The sequence below is a fragment of the Camelus bactrianus genome, chromosome 10, assembly GCF_048773025.1.
Source record: "Camelus bactrianus isolate YW-2024 breed Bactrian camel chromosome 10, ASM4877302v1, whole genome shotgun sequence".
Classification (NCBI taxonomy): Eukaryota; Metazoa; Chordata; class Mammalia; order Artiodactyla; family Camelidae; genus Camelus; species Camelus bactrianus.
This window is the reverse complement of record NC_133548.1, coordinates 62925373-62946586: the sequence shown is the minus strand read 5'-3', so window position 1 is coordinate 62946586 and position 21214 is coordinate 62925373. Positions and strand designations below refer to the sequence as shown.

The 21214-nt window shown below is 46.6% G+C and overlaps 1 protein-coding gene and 1 non-coding gene across 2 annotated transcripts; one reads left to right on the top strand and one right to left on the bottom strand.

The window, feature by feature from the left end:
- On the bottom strand, positions 1-20214 carry MTNR1B (melatonin receptor 1B). The gene is made up of 3 exons (XM_074372844.1): positions 19896-20214; positions 4400-5693; positions 1-2688 (listed from the first exon to the last, which is right to left on the bottom strand). Exons 1-2 carry the CDS (start codon positions 20116-20118, stop codon positions 4822-4824), a joined length of 1095 nt encoding a protein of 364 aa, XP_074228945.1. The 5' UTR covers positions 20119-20214; the 3' UTR covers positions 1-2688; positions 4400-4821.
- Positions 700-772, top strand: TRNAA-CGC (transfer RNA alanine (anticodon CGC)). Its single transcript has one exon. It is a non-coding gene; the product is annotated as a tRNA-Ala (tRNA).
- Positions 20215-21214: the final 1000 nt, after the last annotated feature.

Genomic DNA, 21214 nt, shown 5'->3' with positions numbered 1-21214 from the left:
TATTTATACGAATGTATGTTTATAAGAAACTGTTAAACAGTTCTCCAAAACTTCATCTTACCCTCCAGCCCACAATGTGCGAGAGCTCCAGTTGCTCCACTTCCTTGTCAGCATGAGATAGTCTCTGTTTTGTTTTGTTTTTTAGCCACCCAAGAACATATAAAATTTGAAGTAATTATGGTTTAAATTTACACGTCCATGATGATGAATGCTCCTGAACATTGTTTCTTCTTATTGTAGGGCATTCATATATCTTCTTTTGTGAAGTGCTGTTCAAATCTTTTACCCACCTTTTAAGTAAACTTCTTACTTTCAGGTAATTGTAGATCTAAATGCAGTTGTAAGAAATGATAAAGACACCCCAAGGACATTTTATCCAGTACACTACATGGAAACATCTTGCAAAACTGCAGCACACTGCCGCAACCAGCTGCTGACGTTGTCACAGTACTCCCGTCCTCTTCCGATTTCCCCACTTGTACGTGTACTCATTTGTGTGTGTGTATATTTAGTTTCATATGATTTTATAACATGTGTAGTTTCCTTTATCCACCATCACAGACAAGATACAGAACAGTTCCATTATCACAAGGGTAACCACATCCACCGCCCTCCAGCCCTTCTCACCCTGTCCCTAAACTCTGCAACCTCTCATCCGTTCTCCACTTATAAAAATTTGCCATTTAAAAAATGTTTTGGGGAAGGTATAGCTCAGTGGTAGAGTGCGTGCCTCGCATGCACGAAGTCCTGGGTTCAATCCCCAGTACCTCCATTAAAAAAATAATAATAGTGAGCAAACCTAATTACCTCCTCCTGGAAAATAAATTTAAAAAAAAAACCCAAACAAATAAATAAATAAACCAGTGTAAACACTTTTTAAAAGTGTTACAGAAATGGAATCATACAGTTTGTAATCTTTGTGGAGGATTTCTTTTTCACTTGGCATAATTCTCTGGAGATTTACCCAGGTTATTTGTGTTACAGTTCGTTCCTGTCTACTGTTGAGTAGTGTTTCATGGTACAGATGTACTTCAGTTTGTTTAATTATTTATTCACTGAGAGACATTCAGGTTGGGTTCAGTTTTTCACTCTTAAGACTAAATCTACTATGATCATTCGTGTTCAGTTTTTTTTTTTTTGTAACATTAATTTGCATTCCTCTGGAATAAATGCCCAGGAGTACAATCTCTGGGTCATGTGACAATTGCACGGTGAGTTTATAAGGAACTGCAAACTGTTTTCCAGAGTAAGGGTATCATTTTACAGTCCCACCAGCAATGTGTAAGTGATCCAGTTTCCCTGCACACTCACCAACATTTGGTGTTAACTATTTTTTAGTTTTATCATTCTAATAGGTATGTATCGCTGTGAGGTTGGCCCCTGGCACTCCTCTGGGAACTTGGATTTCGAGGGGCTTCTCACCGTTCTGTAACTGAAGGAGTGGCTCGCTGTACCGAAATTGTTTATACAGATAATGTTTCTTGTGATGAAGACCAGCTTCCTTTGGGGGAGTCTGGAATTCTGGTCCACGCTAAGCACAGGGTGCATACGTGCCCGAGCTCCACTAAAAACCCTGAACACCTAGGCTCAGGCAGGGTCCCCTGGGAGACAACACTTCATGTGTGTCATAACGATTTGTGGCTGAAATCACGGTTTCCTGTGCGGCTCCGCTAGGGGAGGACTCTTGGAAGTTGGCACCAGTTTTCCTCCCAACTTTTCCCACACCCCCTTTCTGTTCATCAGTTTTGCTTTGTTTCCTTTGCTCTGTCTGATTTTCTGTGAAGCCCTTTAAGTACTCTTTACATGTCTGTCCTCAGATTTTTTTATTTCAACATTCCCATTTTTAAACAGTCTTAATTTCTGTACTAAAATTCCCCTTCAGATACGTTGTCCACTTTTCTACTACATCTTTTAACATATTTTTCACGGTTATTTTAAAGCTCTTATCTTCATTTTTTTTTTTTGGTGGGGGGAGGTAATTATTTATTTAGTTTTAGAGGAGGTACCTGGGATTGAACCCAGGACCTCATGCATGCTAAGCATGTGCTTTACTGCTTGAGCTGTACCCTCCCCCCTGAAGCCTTATCTTCTAATCCAAACACTGGCACCATCTCTGGGTCTCCTTCTAGGAATGATTCTTTTCTTGTCTGGGGGTCGAATTTCCTTCCCTCTTTTCATAATTTTTTTTTTTTTTTTGGTATGCCAGCCACTTTGTGAAAAGAAGAGTTAAAATACAGTAAAAATCACTTCTCCTCAGCGAAGGGCATATCCGTTCCGTCCGGCTTCCAGAGCGGGGAAGGTGGTCTGCTTCAATCTAACCTGTAGTTGCCTGGGTCTCGTCTCTGTGGCAGCTTTAGTGAGATTCTGTTCAACAGCAACCTCTAATATTTTGAAGGGAAGAAGGCTTTCTCGGGATGAAGCCACTCACCGCACTCCGTGGTACTTTTCTCACGCCAGCCCCAACAAACTAACACGGAGAAAGGCTGCAAGGCGGTACCCTGACCAGGTTGTCCAAAGTCAGGGAGGTAGAGGGTGAACAGAGTTCCCACACTACGGCAGCAAAATCGACTCTATTTAAAAATCAGGGTCCACAGCATGAGACCATCCCATGTGATTATGTACGTGCCCGATGCCTTGGGTTTTCCCTCTGCGCCTCCATTCTTTCGGCTCCTGGATTATCACCAAAACCTATGGAAACAAAAAAGATCCAGTTAGTGGACTGTCAGTGCCAAGCCCTGGCACCCGGGGTGACGTGTGTGAGCCCAGCAAACTGCAGTGAGCTTTGTTCCTTCTGTTGTGTTTATTGAACCTGTGGCACACACTCAGTCCAGAGCTTAACGACAGGGGTAAGGGGAGCAGGTAGGGGACACGCCGTAGCCTCCAGGTCAGGAGTGAAGGGCCGTCCCCTATAGACGGTGCCTGAGGGCAGGCGGCAGGGAGAAGAGTGACCAGACACATGCCTGACCCAGGCTCCCCGCCCCGAGCCAAGAAAAGCAGCTGCAGCCCGGGGGAAACCTAGGTCTCTTGGGCTTCTCTGTCAGCCTGAGGTCTGGACTGGGAGGCCTCCCTGGGAGGGACTGCCCACACCTGGCAGCTGGAGCCCAATCTGGGTAACCGGGGCTAGAACACTTACATTCCTAAGAGTCTGGTCGAAGACAACCAGAGCCAGAGTCAGATTCCCAGACCCCTCCCAAGAGCTCCACAGTCACAACCTTGTCGGTGGAGCCCAGAGCATCTGCCTGTTTAACAAGATTCCACCCAAATTCCTCACATTACAAGGGGTGGAGAGTGTCTGGCCTAAGACCAAGGTCAGCACGCCGGGCTCCTCGCTTGGCAAGGCAGCGCTGGCTGAGGTGACTTTTCTCTCTCCCTGGAGCCCCCAGGGGCCTCCTGCCTTTGGGTGCTGTGCCCCCTCTGCCCTGTTCCTCCCTCATCACCAGCTGTGTGTCTACGGTGGGCAGCAGAGTGGGTGCTGCTGCCGGACAGACTGGGCCCCACACCCAGCTCTGAACACAACAGCTCTGTGACCTCGGGGAATCACTTCACTTCTTTGAGTTTCGGCTTCTCAGTATAAATACGATGACATCTTTTCCAAGGGTTCTGTTAGGATGAAGTGAGACAATGCACCCCCAGCACTGAGCACAGGGCCTGATACAGGCAAACACCCATGAACATTTGCTGATACCAAAGCGCTAACAGACGCGGACCAATGCCTGTGCCTCCCGCTGGGCCTGCCCGCACAGGGCACCCAACTCAGGTTGTGGAATTGAACAAAGAAGCTAAATCTGAATGAGGAACCCTGAAGCGTGTACAAACGCACAGCCTGAGACCGGAAGTGGGGGGCAGGTGCCCCTTCCACCTCCACACACACCTTCCATTCCCTTCCGTCCCTGTCTTGTGTGGCATTTCTTCTCTCTTTCAAGATCACTTTTGTTTCATGTAGTCAGTATAATAATTAAAGGGAATGATTCCTGAGTGCCAGCCACTGTCCTCAGCTCCTGAGCTGAATCATTGCAACAAATCCTCACCCAGCCCTGGGAGGCAGGCAGTGGCCTGGTCTCTGTTTTAGGGGGAGTAAACTGAGGAAAACAGAGGTTAGGGGACCTGTCCAAGCCACACAACTCAGTCACAGGGTGGAACCAGGGAAGGAAGCCAGGCAGACTTTGTGCTGTAGACACCTGAGGAGTGGTGTGTGTGTGTGTGCGTGTGTATAGCCTGACGTGGGGCACTATGTACAGCGTATACAAGGTGGTGTGGTGCAGTGCGGGGGCATGTGTGTGTACTGTGGTGGGTGTGTGTCTGCACACACGTGTATAGGGAAGGTCAGTGCAGGGGGAGAGTGCAGGATGCTTTTCCTCTGCACCACGCCAGCCCCTGGAGGCCCTGCAGAGCCACCCACCTTCCTGCACTGCAGATCTCACTCTTCCATCTTTGCTATCAGAGAAGCTCTCCACTCCTGCTGCCAATCGGGGGATAGAGAGAAAGCAGGAGGACCAGGGGGACAGTCCATGGGGAGGAATTGGCCTCTTCCACCCCAGGTCTTTCCTCATTCTGTTCCTTCCTTGGTCTTTGCACACACCAAGCCCCCAGTGCTCCCTGAGAGTGCAAATACTAGATCCAGAGCTGTGCCGACAGGGACGTGGCCCCCAGTAACTGCAGGCGACCCCTGACCAGCCTGAACCAGGCCTGCTGCCAGGCTTCCTGTCCACAGGATGAAGTTCTGCAAGCCAGGTGCTGTCATGCAAGCAGGAGGCCGGATCTCACCCTGGAGCAGCCTCACTCCCACCATTTCACCAGTCGGCTGCCCGGCTGGGGATCAGGCTAGAGGGCACCTGCCTGGACGGGGGGCTGGGTGTGAACAACGGGGAGAGCTTGGCTCTCTGGCCCCTCAGCCTGGCTGCTCTTGGAGGAGTCCTGCAAGCAGCGCCGCGGGTTCCAGAGGGCAGAGACGATCCTCTTGTATTCCCTGCGGAAGTTCTGGTTCAGGAGCCCATAGATGATGGCATTAAGGCAGCTGTTGAAATAAGCTAGGAAGTAGCTAGCGACAAAGAGCCCCTCTGGGACCTGGGGAGCCACTTCTTCTGGGTCGATGGCCACAGCGAGTCCGATGAAGTTCAGCGGCGCCCAGCAGATGGCAAAGATCACAAACACCACGAACATGGTCAGGAAGCTCCGGATGTTGCTGGACCTCGGGCACAGCCTGTTCTCCGACTTGACCTTGCTGCGGGCCCGGAGCACCAGCACCCAGATGCGCAGGTAACAGAAGCACACGACGGTGATGGGGAGGAGGAAGTGGATGGCCACCACCGCCACCGTGTACTGGGCGCTGACTGTCTGGATGAAGGTGCAGGAGTAGATGCGCGGGTCGTACTGCAGGGACCCCACAAAGAAGTTGGGCACTATGGCCACCAGGGTGAGGAGCCAGACGAGGCCGATGTAGAGGGGGGTGTGCCAGTTACGGTAGATGCGGTGGTAGGCCACGCTGTGGCAGATGTAGCAGTAGCGGTTAATGGCAATGGCGGTGATGTTGAAGACGGAGCTGATGACGCTAAGGCCCATCACAAAGGCGCTGGCCTTGCAGTGCACCTCCCCCATGGGCCAGCCGTCGTGGAAGATGGCCATGAGGATTAGTGGATAGGGGTACAAGGCCACCACCAGGTCAGCCAACGCCAGACTCACCAAGAACAAATTACCTGGAGCAGGAAACAGGAAGCAAGAATCAGGACAAGACCTCACTATTTCTATTCTGTAGAATATTCTCTCCTTTGTCCAGGTGTTTAAAAGGGAGCCCTCCTATACTGCTGGTGGGAATGTAATTTGGTGTAGCCACTATGGAAAATGATATGGAAATTCCTTAAAAAAACAGAAATATTTTTACTATGTGATCCAGCAATCCCATTCCGGGGCATATATTTGGAGAAAACAAATTCAAAGATAGATACACCCCACCATTCATAGCAGCACTATTTACCATAGCCAAGACATGGAAACAACCTAAGTGTCCACTGACAAGTAAATGGATAAAGAAGATATGGTACACACACACACACACACACACACACACACACACACAATGGAATACTACGCAGCCATAAAAAAGAATGAAATAATGCCATTTGTGGTAACACAGATGGACCTAGAGATTATTATACTAAATAAAGTAAGTCAGATAGAGAAAGACAAATATCAAATGATGTCACTTATATGTGGAATCTAAGAAAAAGACACAAATGAACTTATTTATTACAAAATAGAAACAGACTTATGGACATGGAAAACAAACTTATGGTTACCAAAGGGGAAGAGGGGGAGGGATAAATTAGGAGTTTGGAATTAGCAGATACTGACTGCTATATATAAAATAGATAAACAACAAGGTCCCACTGTATAGCACAGGGAACTATATTCAATAGCTTGTAACAGCCTATAATGAAAAAGAACATAAAAAGAACATATATACGTACAACTGAATCACTATGCTGTATACCAGAAACTAACACAGCATTGTGAATCAACTATACTTTAATAACAATAATTTTTTAAAAAAGTAACAGACTTACTGTTAGCATTGGGAATGGAAACCACGTGGGTTTTAGAGGTCAAACTGCATCTCTGCTGTGTAGGAACCCTGTGACTGAGGCAGGTTATTGAGGGTCCCCGTGCCTCATTTTTCTCATTTGTAAAATGGGGCTAATGGCGCCCACTTTATACTATAGCTGTGAGAATCAAACAATGATTCAAAGTGCCTGGCGACACAGCGGGTTCTCACCAATATTAACTATTTTCATGACCAGCACGGAGGCTCAGTGGTTTCAGAGAAGAATCTGAGCAGCAGGAATGTGGGTTCATCATCACCACCACACCATCCATCCGCACGCCTATCTCCTGCCTGTCTACTAGGCAATGTCCTTTTGCATCTTTTACCCACTGGTTAACAGGCTGTTTTCTAAGTGACTTTAATTCATTTTTCTAAATGTGAGTTGCATTTTGCAGGGGGACCAGAAGTAAGGCTTGGAGAGTGGGAACCCGGTGTTCTGGTAGCTCCTGTACGCCTCGTCTGGGGCCTCCACGCACAGCCACGTTGCCCCGGTGGCTGGCGCGCGACGTGGCGGCTCAGAGTCCGGTCTTGCGGGGCGGGGAGGGGCAGCGGGTGCTCCTCATCTCACAGCCTCCGGGGGCCTCCCCCCATGCCTGCACATTCCCTGGCTTCCTGAACTGCCTCTCTGCGCTGAATGGAGCGTTTCCCAGCATCACCAAACTCAGCTGGCCAGAGACAGCCTCGGGCAACCACAACAGCAATTGATTAATACGCTGCAGACGTGTTCTGGGCCGGCGTCCTCGAAAGGAGACGGGGCTTAATTCCAAAGAACATAATCTCAGTTCCTAAAGTGCTTGCATTCTAAAAGCAACAGTGACTCGTGAATAAAGTACCAAGAACCCGTTTGAGCAAAATGCAGCTCAGGGCAGGAGAAGCTCCATCCCTTATGCCATTTGTTTCACGCACCGCGTGTTGCACTTTTTTGAGCCCCTATCATATGTATGATCAGAAGGTAATACCCGCTCCTGCCAGCCGGCGCCTTCAGGAATGCAGCTGACATCGGATGCGGTCTTCCAAATTTTCTGGTCTTTTGCCACATGGCGGCGAGGAAGCTACCAGCCTTAGAGCAGCTGAGCGCAGAGGGTGGATGGGACGGACTCACAGGAAGGACTCTCCCAGGAGGCAAGGACACCGATGCTCTGCTGCCTCCATGTGTCTGCGGGTATTCTGCAGAGACTGCTGTGCCGCCTCGGGGGTCCAAAGCATCAGGCAGATGGAAAGGATCCAAAAGGCACAGCAATCAGAAAGCCCGAGCTGTGGTCTGGCATCGGGGGGTTTGGGAAAAGGGGGCCTCAGAGCCACTCAGCTGCGAGTCCCCCTGGTCAGACCCTCAGGTGAAGCTGACTGTACTTGCTGCTACATGGAAACCCACAAGGCAGAGCGAGAGCTGTCCCCAGCCCTCCCTGTCCCAACACACATTCTCACCTCACCTCACGGAAGACTCTGCGGGACACACACTTGGGAACCTGGCAGGTCCCTGAGGAGCCCTCTTGAAGTGCCTATTTTTGCTTGGAATTAACTCCATGCAGAACTAACAGAAAAGACGTCCGTTAGCTCCCTGGGAGTTCTCAGGAGCCACCTACTGCGGGGTCCAGAGCTAGGTTAGTGCCCGAGGGAGACAGGATGTAACTAAACAGAAAGGAGATCGTTTGGACAGAGTGCTTTCCAGGTAGTGAGCTTCCCTGTCTCTTGAGACATTCACGTAGATGTTGGACAGTAAAGGAAAGCTCTGCCTCAGACTGAGCTGTGAGATTCCTTCCCATTCTACTATCTCAGGGATCTATTTACTTAATGGGAGAAAAGCCCCCTCTTTAATTTTTATAGTACCAAAAATCCTTTCTGGTTGGTACTATAAGACAAGAAATCACATCTCAGGACCTGCTTGGGGTGTGGGGGAGTCTCCTGCTTTTTCATTTAATTCTCAGCCTCTTTCTGTGTCTCCACTGGAGGATTTCAGTCTCTGATTCCCCTGCTCAGAACTTACTCGGTCTTAAGAGAGTGAGGGATTTCCTTTCCCAAATTTCTTGTTTTTGGCTAAATCAGGAGCTCTTGTCTCTTCCTAGAATTTTGTGTCCTTTTTTTTTTTTTTAAATTATAGTTGATTTACAATATTGTATTAGTTTCAGGTATACAACATGGTGACTCAATACTTTTATAAATTATACTTCTTTTAAAGTTATAAAATATTGGCTATATTCCCTGTGCAATGCTTGTATCTTATTTATTTTGTACCTATTAGTTTGTCCCTCTTAATCTCCTACCCCTATATTGCTCCCCCCACACTGGTAACCACTGGTTTATTCTCTATATCTGTGAGCCTGTTTCTTTTTTTTTTTTTTTTTGCTATATTCATTAGTTTGTTTTATTTTTTAGATTCCATATATAAGTGATAACATACAGTATTTGGCTTTCTCTGTCTAACTTATTTTACTAAACGTAATGCCCTCCAGTTCTATCCATGTTGTTGCAGATGGCAAAATTTCATTATTTTTTATGGTTGAGTAGTATTCCATTGTGTGTGTGTGTGTGTGTGTGTGTGTCTATACCACATCTTCTTTATCCATTCATCTGTTCATAGACACTTAGGCTGCTTCTGTACCTTGGCAATTGTAAATAATGCTGCTGGGAACATTGGGGTGCATATATCTTTTCAAAGCAGTGTTTTTGTTTTTGTTTTTTTTTTCAGATATACACCCAGGAGTGGGATTGTTGGATCATATGGACAACCTACTGAATGGGAGAAAAATATTTACAAATGATATGTCCGATAAGGGGTTAATATCCAAAATATATAAACTGCTCATACAACTCAATAGCCCTGAAAACAAACAACCCAATTTAAAAATGGGCAGAAGACCTGAATAGACATTTTTCCGAAGAAGAGATACAGATGGCCAACAGGCACATGAAGAGATGCTCAGCATCGCTAATCAACAGAGAAATGCAAATCAGAACCACAATGAGGTATCACTTGACACCTGTCAGAATGGCCATCATCAAAAGGAACACAAATAACAAACGAGAATGTGGAGAAAAGGGAGCCCTCATACACTGTTGGTAGGAATGTAAACTGATGCAGCCACTGTGGAAAGCAGTATGGAGGTTCCTCAAAAAAACATTCAGCAGGGTGGGTATAGCTCAGTGGTAGAGTGTGTGCTTAGCCTGCACGAGGTCCTGGGCTCAATCCCCCAGTACCTCCATTTAAAAAGTAAATCAATCAGTCATAATATTTAAAAAATTTTTAATCTCCTTTTGACATTTGGGAGTGGTGCTGGAAGTTGGAGTGGCCTGGGGTAACCTCAGTTCTGTCACTTTGAACTGGACCAAGTTACTGAACTTGTTTCTCTGTGATCATTATTTCTTTGGTTTTTCTCCTTTTCTTTTGGAGCCCTCCTTCCCCCTCCTCACACACGCTCCACATGGCTGTTTCTGTGAAAAATATCCCTTCTTTTCTGCGTGGGAATATTGGTCTCCGCAGGGCCCACTGGCCTCCTGGCTGAGCGGCAAAGAAGCGTTTGGCTCTTGCAAGCACGTGCAGAGAAAGTCAAGAGCTGCTGGGGGCCGGTGCCAGCTCAGCCAGCTGTTTCCTAGGAAAGCAAGTCAAGCTCTGCCGTGTTAATGTGGCTCATCCCCTAATAATGCCCCAGAGGCTGGCAAACAGCTTGTAAATAGTGTGAAGAACACATTCAACTCCACGTGGAAAGTGATTCAATTACTCTCCCCCATTACTCCGGCTGTTCCTCAAAGGCTGAAATCAACCAGTTCCTGCTGTAGATCCATCTGCCCAGACATCATACCGTCTCCCAACTTTCTTGACACAATTCCAAGTTAGACGCATCAAATTCTTGTTGTGTCTCCCGTCTGTAAGAAGCCAGGCCCTGTCTAGATGATAATCAAAGGGAGATCTTGTTCACTGTCCACCCCAGATAGGGGAGAATCAACCAGGACACACAGCCCTGCTCGCCGTCCAGCCCGTGCACAGGCTTCTAATGAATACTTTTACCACCAGTCTTGGTGTGACTTATCCCCCCCACCCCCCACCTCCATCAGAGTTTTGTACTAATACAGAAATCCCCTCCAGGATTCATATGCAGAGCACACCCCTCCACCCACATAACCACCGCAGTCCCCTCCCTCCTTGCCTCCTCTCTCCTTCCTTTTGGGAAGTCTAGTCCTTAATGAGGATCTGGTAACCTGGGAGAAGAGCCAGCACATGTTGAGCTATCTAGTCTTCGTCAGATGGGAGAATGCTGGAAACTAAAGCCACCTCCATCCCTTGCTCCCCTTCCCCATGCCCACCCTGTTTTCCCAGAAGAATTTGTTCGTTTTAAATTGTCTCTAGTCATTGAGCCAAAATAGGCAATAGAGAAGTAGCTAGTCATTGAGTCATTTACTGAACAAACATTGCTGAGTGTCTGCTAGTTACTGGCTCTGCCTGCGTGGGGGCTGATGGGAGCGTGGTGAGCAAGACAGACACATCTCCCGTTACAAAGCTCCTGGTCATGAGACATTTTATTTAATGTCTCATAGAGGAGACAACTAAATAAAAATAAGATGCAGTGGTAGAGTGCATGCTTAGCATTCAGGAGGCCCTGGGTTCAATCCCCAGTACCTCCATTAAAATTTTTTAAAAAATTAAAATAAAAACAAGATGTGATAAGGATCACGATAGGGAAGTCAGCAGAGGAGCTATCATTTCTAACAAGGTTAAACTTCCTGTGCCTTGAGGTCTCCTTCCATCCTCCACTTACTCAAACATGTAATGTATTTCTGGAGCATGTACCGCGCGCGGGTAGGGCACAGTGATGGGTAAAAGGCACGCCCCTGCCATTGAGATGCTAACAGTCCTGTTGGGGAAAAAGACTGAGAGACAGTGGTTTTTCAGTGAGAGCTGGGTGGGAGGCCAGCATGAGGTGGTAGGAACAGCGGGGAAGAACTAAGTCATCTTGGCAGGGAGCGGGGGCTGGTCCGCAGGACAATTCATCAAGTGGCCGGACATAATCACGAAGGCCCTGCAACAGGCCTGTCTCCACCCCAGGATGGCTGTTCATCTCAATGGGATCTTGCATGGGAAAAGATTTAAGAAATAATAATAATGTCCAAATTGTTAGAGCAGGCAGATAGCTAGATATGAGCAGAGAAAGGGGGCACAGGTCAAACGGCAGGAATTGGGCAGAAAGGAGGGGCACAGGCCCGATGCAGGAAACCACACAGCATGTAAGCACGAGGTGTACCTGAGCACAGAAAGAGCAGGAAGCTCTGGGCTGATAAGTGGTCACACTCTTGGGGTGATAAGCGGCCCAGAGGCCAACAAAGAAAGGTGGGAAAAGGCAGGAATCTCCAGTGTCTGAATGTAACCTCTTGCTCATGATGCCCTCATTACAATAAAATGAGCCTTGCAGATCAGAAGTGCCCACCATGCACCGACGCCATGACACTTCTGATCCAGACCAAATAAGGACAAAAACCCCTCCTCCCTTTGGGAAGGTGGAGTTGGGATGAAAGTCAGGGAATTCGACCCCAGACCCTTGCCTCCCCAATGAATATTCCGCCCATTCATTTTTACACCCTATGTAACCAACCTGCCAAATGAACGCGGGGCAGCTGCCCACCTGACCCTGCCCGTCTCCCCTTGAGTGTACTATCCATACTTTAATAACTTCTCACTTTACTTTTTTAACCACTACGTCTTGTCTCTGAATTCTTTCTGGGAAGGGACAAGAATCTGGAACGCCGGTTACATCCACCAGCAACAAATGAATGTGAGATATTCTTATTAGTTATGTTCTGGGGATAAGCATTTGAAATAATTGAACAGATGGTTTGTTAAAAACTTGATTTCTTCACAAACACGAAGACAATGCACTCTCATATTAACATAGCTCCTAATTAGATTCCCCAAACTTTGAGGGTGGAGACTGTTTTCTTCCAAAATCACATTATTTGTGAAAACTCTAAAGCGTGTGGATGAATCGCACAAAGGCTAAATTGTAACCTAACTTCACTTGAATTAAAAAAGCAAGCTAATAGTGTGAACAAAAATATAATGGGGGCATTCTAACCACTTAAAAGAATAAAATACATTTTAGAGCTGAAGCACCCATTTAAATAATTAACTGAGATGCTCATTACAAAAATCTTTCTCCATAACCACCAAGGCATTGCTTGGAAACTCTCATGGAAACATTTTATCACTTTAATTGCACTGAGTTATATTCAAAAACAAATTGGAATAGCACCTTAAAGTTTATAATTTGTATTCACATTAATTGACTCAATTGTTTCTCAGAAGAATCCTTGAAGGTTAAAACCGTGATTTTCATTTTACAGATCAAGAAATCAACACCCAGAATATGTGAACAGAGAGAAAAGAAGAAAAAACAAGAAGAGAAACAAGAGGAAACCAGGAAAAAAATGTCAAAGGGATTAAGGGTGTAGAGGTTTTGGTCATCCATAAGAGTGGGAAAGAGCAGAAAAGTGCCCACATACCCAGGCCATTAGTAGGTCAGCAGTGATGTCAGCAAGGGCAAATTCTGAGTCTGGAGGATAAACGTGCACTGTAAGTTGCCCTCTCAGTCAGCTTTGCCTTCAAGAGAAGGCAAGAAATGAACCTGTACTTGGAAAGGGCTATCCTTTGATGGGGAGATTGTGTAAGACTTTTTTCTTGTTCTTTTATCTTTCTTTTTTAAAATTTTCCCTTAGTTTTTATTGATGCGTAGTTGATTTACAATGTTAGTTTCATATGCACAGCAAAGTGATTCAGTTATACATATATATTCTTATATCCGATACAAAATAAGCACCTAGAGATGATCGTATTAAATGAAGCAAGTGAGGAAGAGAAAGACAAATATCATATGATATCACTTATATGTGGAATCTAAAAAAATGATACAAATGAATATTTACAAACCAGAAATAGACTCACAGACATAAAAAACAAAACTATGGTTACCAAAGGAGGAAGGGGGGAGGGATAAATTACGAGTTTGGGATTAACATATACACACTGCTATATATAAAATAGACAACAAGGACCTACTGTACAGCACAGGGAACTATATTCAATAGCTTGTAATAGCCTATAATGGAAAAGAATCTGAAAGGAATGTGTGTGTATATATATATAGTATAACTGAATCACTATGCTGTACACTTGAAACTAACACAACATTGTATATCAACTATACTTCGGTTTTAAAAAGCACATGGTAATCTTAGCTATTATTTGTTATTGTTGTTTTTATATTATTATTAGTTGCATAGAAAGAACAAGAAAGGAGGGAGCGTATAGGTCAGTGGTGGAGGGCATGAGGTCCTGGGTTCAATCTCTGGTGCCTCCATTAAATAAATAAACAGACAAATAAACCTAATTACTTTCCCCTCAAAAAAAGAAGCAATTAAAAAAATAAAAGTTTATTTAAAATTTTAAAAATGAGAATTTTTTTAAAAAGAAAGAAAGAATAAGAAAGAGGCTCATAACATTGGACTGGGACCCCTGGGAGGTAAGATGTGAGAAGTGGTATTAAGGTGAGGATGCTGAAGTTAAGACATTGCCTCTAGAGTGTAAACTCCGTAAGTTTACTATGACTTTATTTCCCAAATCCCTAACTTTTCCTCTTTCTCTAATAAATATTTTAAATTATAAGACCTAAGAGTGTCTCCTGAGTTTTACAACATATCTTGCTAAATCCAAACTCCAATTTTGTGGGGGATAAAAAGGCAGTCAAACATAAAAGAGTTCACACGCCAGGCTGCTGAGGACTTCATGGGAGGAATTGAGGATTATGAACTTTCCTGATTATGTGGCTAAAGACATAATTATGAGGTTTAAAATCTGTTCATTTCTCTTGGGAAAGAGAAAATAAAGTTTTCAGAGCCAAAATGTGAAGTTGGAAAGCTCAGGCAACATTGAGGGGGGATGGAGAGGAGGGGGACGTCCAAGGTACCCCAGTTTGGTCTTCAGCTGATAACAAGCAACTTCAAACCCCGAAAGCCCAGCAGGTCAAAGACACTTGTCACCAAGGGAGTGTCCTGTGGAGGGTAAAGCCTGGATGAAGTGGGCTCCACCTTACCTTGTAACACCTGGAGGGCAGGGGCCCTGCGTCTACTAAATATTCCCTCCAGGCCTTTCAAGAGCTTTTGCCCAGGGCTGACCTGTTTATTCATTCATCATTTACCTCCTCAATCAACAAGTGGAAGGAAAAGGGGCCACATGACAGGCTGTGCTCTAATCTAACTGGGGATGCCAACACCTGCCAGGCTGAAAATTCCCATCAGGAAGTCTGCCATGCAGTCACTGGTTCTGGATAAGAGAAGGTGAAGATTCTGAGCTTCTCCAGGCACCCGGGGCACAGAGTGGACCCTGGACAAGGGCCTGGGTGTTCAACAATCAGATACTCCCCATTTTCCCGGATAAGCCCAGTGTCAGAGATTCCACATCCTTCCTCCTTACAAATCACAGATACGTCCTAGGAAAGGCCACGTGTCTGCTCACTAACACCTCCCTGACAGCCTCTTATCCAGTTGCTGTACAAGAAAACACTGTCAGACCATGGCTCCTAACCTTCGCCTGGGAGTTTAGGGTTGCCATGCCAACGGGCCAGGAACCACCAATGCCACTGTGTTTTCCCCTTGTTAATGGAGACTATCTCGACATAACAGTAAGAACATGGTTCTCTCAGCCCTCTTCTGCCTGGCTGACTGCGTGGTGCGGGTGATGGCAGGAAGCTCACATTTCACAGGCAGCTTAAAGGGGTCAGCCTCGGGCCAGACCAGCAACAAGCAAACTCCCTAAGGGGTCACTGGGGCACAATTTTAGGGAGCCCTGGTGGAGCTGGAGCCTGGTGGCCACCCAGGAGCACCAGAAAGCAGGTACCCAGTGCAGGTGCCAGTCAGTTTTGGGGACAAGAGTGGGGTATACTTTGGGCTTTTAGTGCTTAAAGCAATTCCGTTCCAGGAGAACTGTACTGATGGTGTGAGCAGTGCTGAGTATGTAACTGAGTCTACCTCACCTCCTAGAGAAAAATTAATACCTTCGGTTCCACTGCTTTCCTGGTATTCTGTCCACTTTCAAATTTGTTTCAACACAGCTGTATTCAGTTTTTCACTATGCGCCTAGCTCTGAGGATAGGAATGGAATAAAAGTCTCTGTTCTCGACGAGTTCACAGTCCCACGGGGACAGGGAAGAACGAAGAGCAGTACGGTGCAGGGTGTGCAGGATGGGGGCTCATGGCAACCAAGGAGGAAGACCAGGACGGTAGCCGTGCCTTTCATGGTGTGAATGATAAAACCAACAACCCCACAGGGAAGCTGAGGAAGGAGTTTGAAGAGAGCCAGGGGAGCTTCCCAAGATGAGGGTAGAGCATCAGAGAACACAGGCTGTGTGCAAAGAGCAGCAGCTTATGCTGGCCCGAGCGACAGCAGAGAGACAGGGCTGTGATGTTAGGTGGGAGACGCTGGCCACAGAGGCTTGTGCCAGCCCTGCTCTGGGGCTGGACACTGTCCTGTAGGTAGAGGGCGGTCACTGGAGGCAGGTCACTCTGGACATGGTAACGGGGAGGGCGAAGGAGCAGGGAAAGCTGCCTGGTGGCTATGGACATGGTTTGCTCAAGAGATGATGAGGGTTTAAATTGGGGCATTTGGAGTAGGGAGGGCAGGAAAGTAGGCAATTGAGAGACACGATAAGACAAAAATCATGAGATCTGGGGAATGAAGGAACCAAGAATCATTCCTGGGGATTAGGTGTCAGGCAGAGGAAGAGAGGAAGGAAATCTAAAAACTAGAACCAAGTCAGTCAAGAGAATGGAAGGTCCCAAGGAGGGAGTGGCCCTCAGTGTCACACTCCCCACAGAGGGCACTTCCCAGAAGGTCAGACCCCAGAGGACTGGGCAGGAAATGGGAAGCAATGAAGTAATTAACAGATGCAAACTGTTATATTAAGATGTCTGGCTGAGAAGAGGAGGGAGGTAGTCATGAAGTTAGAAGGAGACATAAAACCAAGGAAAATTATTTTTTCTTTTAAATGATGGAGACCCTTGTATATGTGTGTGGGAGGGGGGAGTTAAAGGGAAAGAGACAGAAATTGAAAATACAGAAGAGAGGAACAAATTTGATGGAGGAAGATTCTGTAGAGCAGGAGAGGAAGAGAGAAAAAATATAGAAATGAATATTGGCAAGGTCTAGACTGGGGATGAGTGGCAGTGGTGGCAGAAGGAAAATCCTCAGACACTGTCAGGAGAGCCCGACGTGTGGCAGGTCCCCAGGAAACACACACTGAGAATTGTGAAATGCCACCAGTGCAATGATGTTTAAGGCTCTGGGAACATGGCAAAGAGTGTAACACAAACCTAGCCTTTCCTTCTACGTTGGGTCGGTGCCCTGAATCTGTCTCCCATCTTCCCTCCATCCCTCCTTGTCTGCCTCTCTCTAGGGCCGTCTCTGAAAAAGTCAACCCAATGCATGAGCAGTAGAAGCTGCAGGGCAGTTCCCCCCAGAAAGGACAGTTAATCTAATCACCGACCCTGGCATCAGGAGCATCCCTATTATGAATGACAAGGGTCTACCAAAGAGAGAAACTGGGTTTGCAATAGTCAAGTAGAGGATATCAACGTCTACTATGAAAGGTGCCATGAGCTTATCATGGGCTGTGTGCCTTGGTTATTGGAAATATACATGTTCTCCTTGTCACAGTCCTACTTTCTTTTTTTTCCCTCTTTTTTTTGGGGGTGGAGGGGGATTAGGTTTGTTTGTTTGTTTGTTTGTTTAATGGAGGTGCTGGAGATTGAACCCAGGACCTTGTGCATGCTAAGCACGTGCTCTACCACTGAGCTATACCCTCCTCATCCTCAGTTCTATTTTCTTAATACCCATGAGTTAAGGAACCAGGCTCAATTACAGAAAGGTCTAGGATAAATGTTTCTTAAAGTAAATCCAAACTCTTCAGTAAGAGAAGACCTGATTAATAGTGGAATGGGTGCTAACTCTTCAAAGTGCTGTAGGTTTTTAGGCATCTTCTGAAATCTCAGCCTGCCAAAGTTATTTAGTTCACGTTGATACCATGATTTTTCATGACTATCGTCAATAAAGCCAAGGGTCAAGTCAAAACTGGAGCAGCCACCCATGTGTCAGGAACTAACATCATTTAGATATAGTGTTAAAATTTTTTTTTTCTTGGTGCTGGGCTGTAGCAGACTCAGTGGGAGGTAGGAAGAATGGAACAGAGGTTTGGCCAGCAACTTACCACTTCAGCCACGTTCTCCAATCAGTAAGGTTTCCGTGAATCCCACTAGGAGAGCAGAAGAGGCCAGCTCTCAGCAGGATGGAGGAAGGGAGACTGAGCTTGTCTCTGTTGAGTGAAAGGAAGCAGCACCCTCTCCCCTCTGCCCCCCCTTCCCCACCCGCGGTAGGCAGCAGCCCACCAGGCTTCCTCTAAACACCCGATTAGCCAGGGAGAGAAGCCCTGCCTCCACACTGCTGCCCGATGCAGGAGATGAACACTTGTCACCTCTACAAAAGGACCATATAACAGAAATATTAAATGCAGCTTTCTGATCGTAACCTGCTCTTTCCTAATAGATAAGCCTCTACTCAGAGGACACAATAATATCTTGCAAAAATTATTCCAGATAATTATTCCAGATAATACCAGTGGTGAAGTGACTGAGTTAGAAAGCTTATGTCTCTTTTTTCCTTCCAGTTGTATCGTGCTGTAATTGACATACAGCGCTGTGTAAGTTTAAGGAATACAGCGTGATGATTAGACTTATCCACATTGCGAAACGATTATCACAATAAGTTTAGTGAACATCCGTCATCTCATACAGACACAGAAAGAAACAGAAAAAAACAAACCTTTTCCTTGGGATGAGAACTTTTAGGATTTACTCTCTTAACAACTTTCCTCTATAACGTACAGCAGCGTTCGTTATATTTATCATGCTGTACATCACATCCCTGGTACTTACCTTATAACTGCAAGTTTGTACCTTTGAGTACCGTCATCCAGTTCCCTCTCCCCGCAATTCCTGTCTCTGGTAATCACAAATCTGAACTCTTTTTCTACTAGTTTGTTTGTTTGCTTTTCAAGTAGAAGTGACCTATAATGCTATATTGGGTCCTAGTGCACAGCACAGTGACTGGATATTTCTATACTTTTCAAAATGATCACAATGGTATGACTAGTGACCCTCTGTCACCATACAATTACTTCTTAATAATGTGAAGTTTCCCACATTATGGATAGAAGCTCACGTTTTTATTTTTTGTTTGTTCTTTAGATAAAAATCCTGGAGTCCACTGGGCCACACAAAATACATATAATGACTAACTAGAACTAGCCTTCCTGACTGCTCTGCCTCCTTAGAAAAGCATGTTTAAGCTATACAGTCAGCTTCCTGCTATCTTTTCATTTTAATTCACTCTAATATTTGAGTTGCCCCTAAAGCCCCAACTGGGAAATGACAAACTGACAAGCAGGTTCATTGAAATTCTTTCCAAGTTGAAACGGTCAGCCTGCTCCAGTGACCCTCTCAGGTCCAGAGTTCAGAGACCTTTTTTCTCTGTTTTTACTCCCTTACAGACCAGAGTATGGGGAAATTAAAAGGGGGGAAATATGCTCAGGATTGCAACACTGTTTTGCCAAATCATTGTTTTAATCTTCCTTTGATCCTATGAATTCCCTGTCTTCCGTAAAGAACACCATTATCTCAAAGCAATTTAGTTTTATCCAAGCAGAGCTTGCAGATTTCTGCCTTTTTACTTTCTTGGTTGGAACCAAGATGATCTGTAGAGAAGTTTCGGACAGAAAAGCCACTGGAGCGCTTCCGTGAATCCAATCATTGTCTCAGCAAATGCTTCCTAAGCACCTACCACGTGAACCACAGTGCTTGGCAGGGGAAAGAAGGAGGTGTTAAAAATCCTCAGACTTCTGTGGCCAGAGCGGAGCACCCTCTGGACGGGAAGAAATTGGAGCGCCTTGGAGAGCGAAGACTTCCAGCCGCATGGGTTCCCAAAGCGCTGGTCTCGGCCAGAAAGTGCGCGAGAAGAGCTTTGCACTGATGCGCTGAGTGCCTCCTGGTCCATTTGCAAGAGGCGGCGCCAGAGGCGCACGTCTCGGGAAAGGCAGCAACTCCCTCTAACTTTTGAGTTCAAGACCAAACTTGGGGACTGGTTAGAGAGAAGGGAAAGTGGCGCAAGGGGCTGAGTAGGAACAGGGAGGCGGATTTCGGGATCAGGATCAGGGTCAAGACCAGACACTAGGGAAGGGCTCTAAGCAGCAGCGGGCGCGGCGCTCACCTGCGTTCCGGAGCTTGCGGTTCCCGAGCACAGAGAGGATGACCAGGAGGTTGCCCACGATGTCCACCGCGGTGGTGACGATGAGCACCGCGGACAGCGCGGGCGCCACCCACGGAGGCCTGGGGGTCCCGGAGGGCCGCGCGCCACCTGCCCCTGCCCAGCCTGGGCGCACCGCCCGGCCGCCCGCCTCGCAGCAGTTGGCGAAGGAGCCGTTCTCGGGCATCGTGGACCCTCCTGCGCCGCGCCAGCCACTGGGCACCCAGTCTCTCCTCGGGCAGGGCGCGCAGTGCCGAGCTGGACGCTCCTGCCCCACCTTCCCTGCTCAGGCTTCGTGGGCGGCTACAGGAGAGGCCAGGGAGGAGGGACCTGGAGGAGATCATTAAGCGCGGGCAGGGGGCGGAGAAAATGTAGAAATGCGATGAGGACACTAGGAGTCCAGGCATTGTCGAAAGGAGGGCGTCCCTACCCGGCTCACTCAGGAGCAGCTGCGAAGCTGTCCCCCGCGCCCTGAGCCCAGCACGTGCCTGGTGCCTGGCCGGGTTCAAGCCTCAGTGCCTGAGTGCACTGCCACGTCCTAGACTCCAGATTACCCTGCCTCACCCGCCCAGAGAAGCTTGTCCAGGAAGGGACATCTACGTTTAGGGACTGGAGAAGGTGCTGTTCCTTGGGATCTACTGATCGGTTGTCAGAAGGGCAAGGACCCCCCAGAGGGCTGTGCAGCCCCAAAGAGAACATTAACTCTGGGCTATGGGGAGACACTGGGGAGAGGGTTCCACTCTAGGTAGCTGCAGGAGCAAGACAAAACAGCTGTTTGCAAGCACTTGCTGTTTATCGTGGGAGTTAGTGGTGATGTCTCTGCCCTGTCCTCTCTATAAAGCCAAGCCAGTCTCCTTTAATAGATTTACAAACACCTGTTCAAACATGATAATACTTAAGTAGCTGTATGGTCAATAGTGGGGGTTATTATAATGTGGTTTTTGGAGGGGTTAGAATGAAAAGAGTGTGCTCTGTTTATAGGAAAGAAGGAACTTAGGTGTCCTTTATCTAAAATGTTTGAGCACTTACTCTGATAATAACAATTGCTCATCTCTTTTGAGGCTAATTTTATGCCAAGCACGGTGGAATCACTAACATCAAAATGACTGATAATCCTCTATTTGGCAAGGAGGTATAAAGTGCCTGGAACTTTCATACATTGCTTTTATGAGAATGCAAAATGGTACGCTTTAAAGAGCTGTTTGGTAGTTTCTTACGGAATTAAATACATACCATCCTATGACCAGAAATAAGATGGAAATGAAACATACGTCTACAAAAAG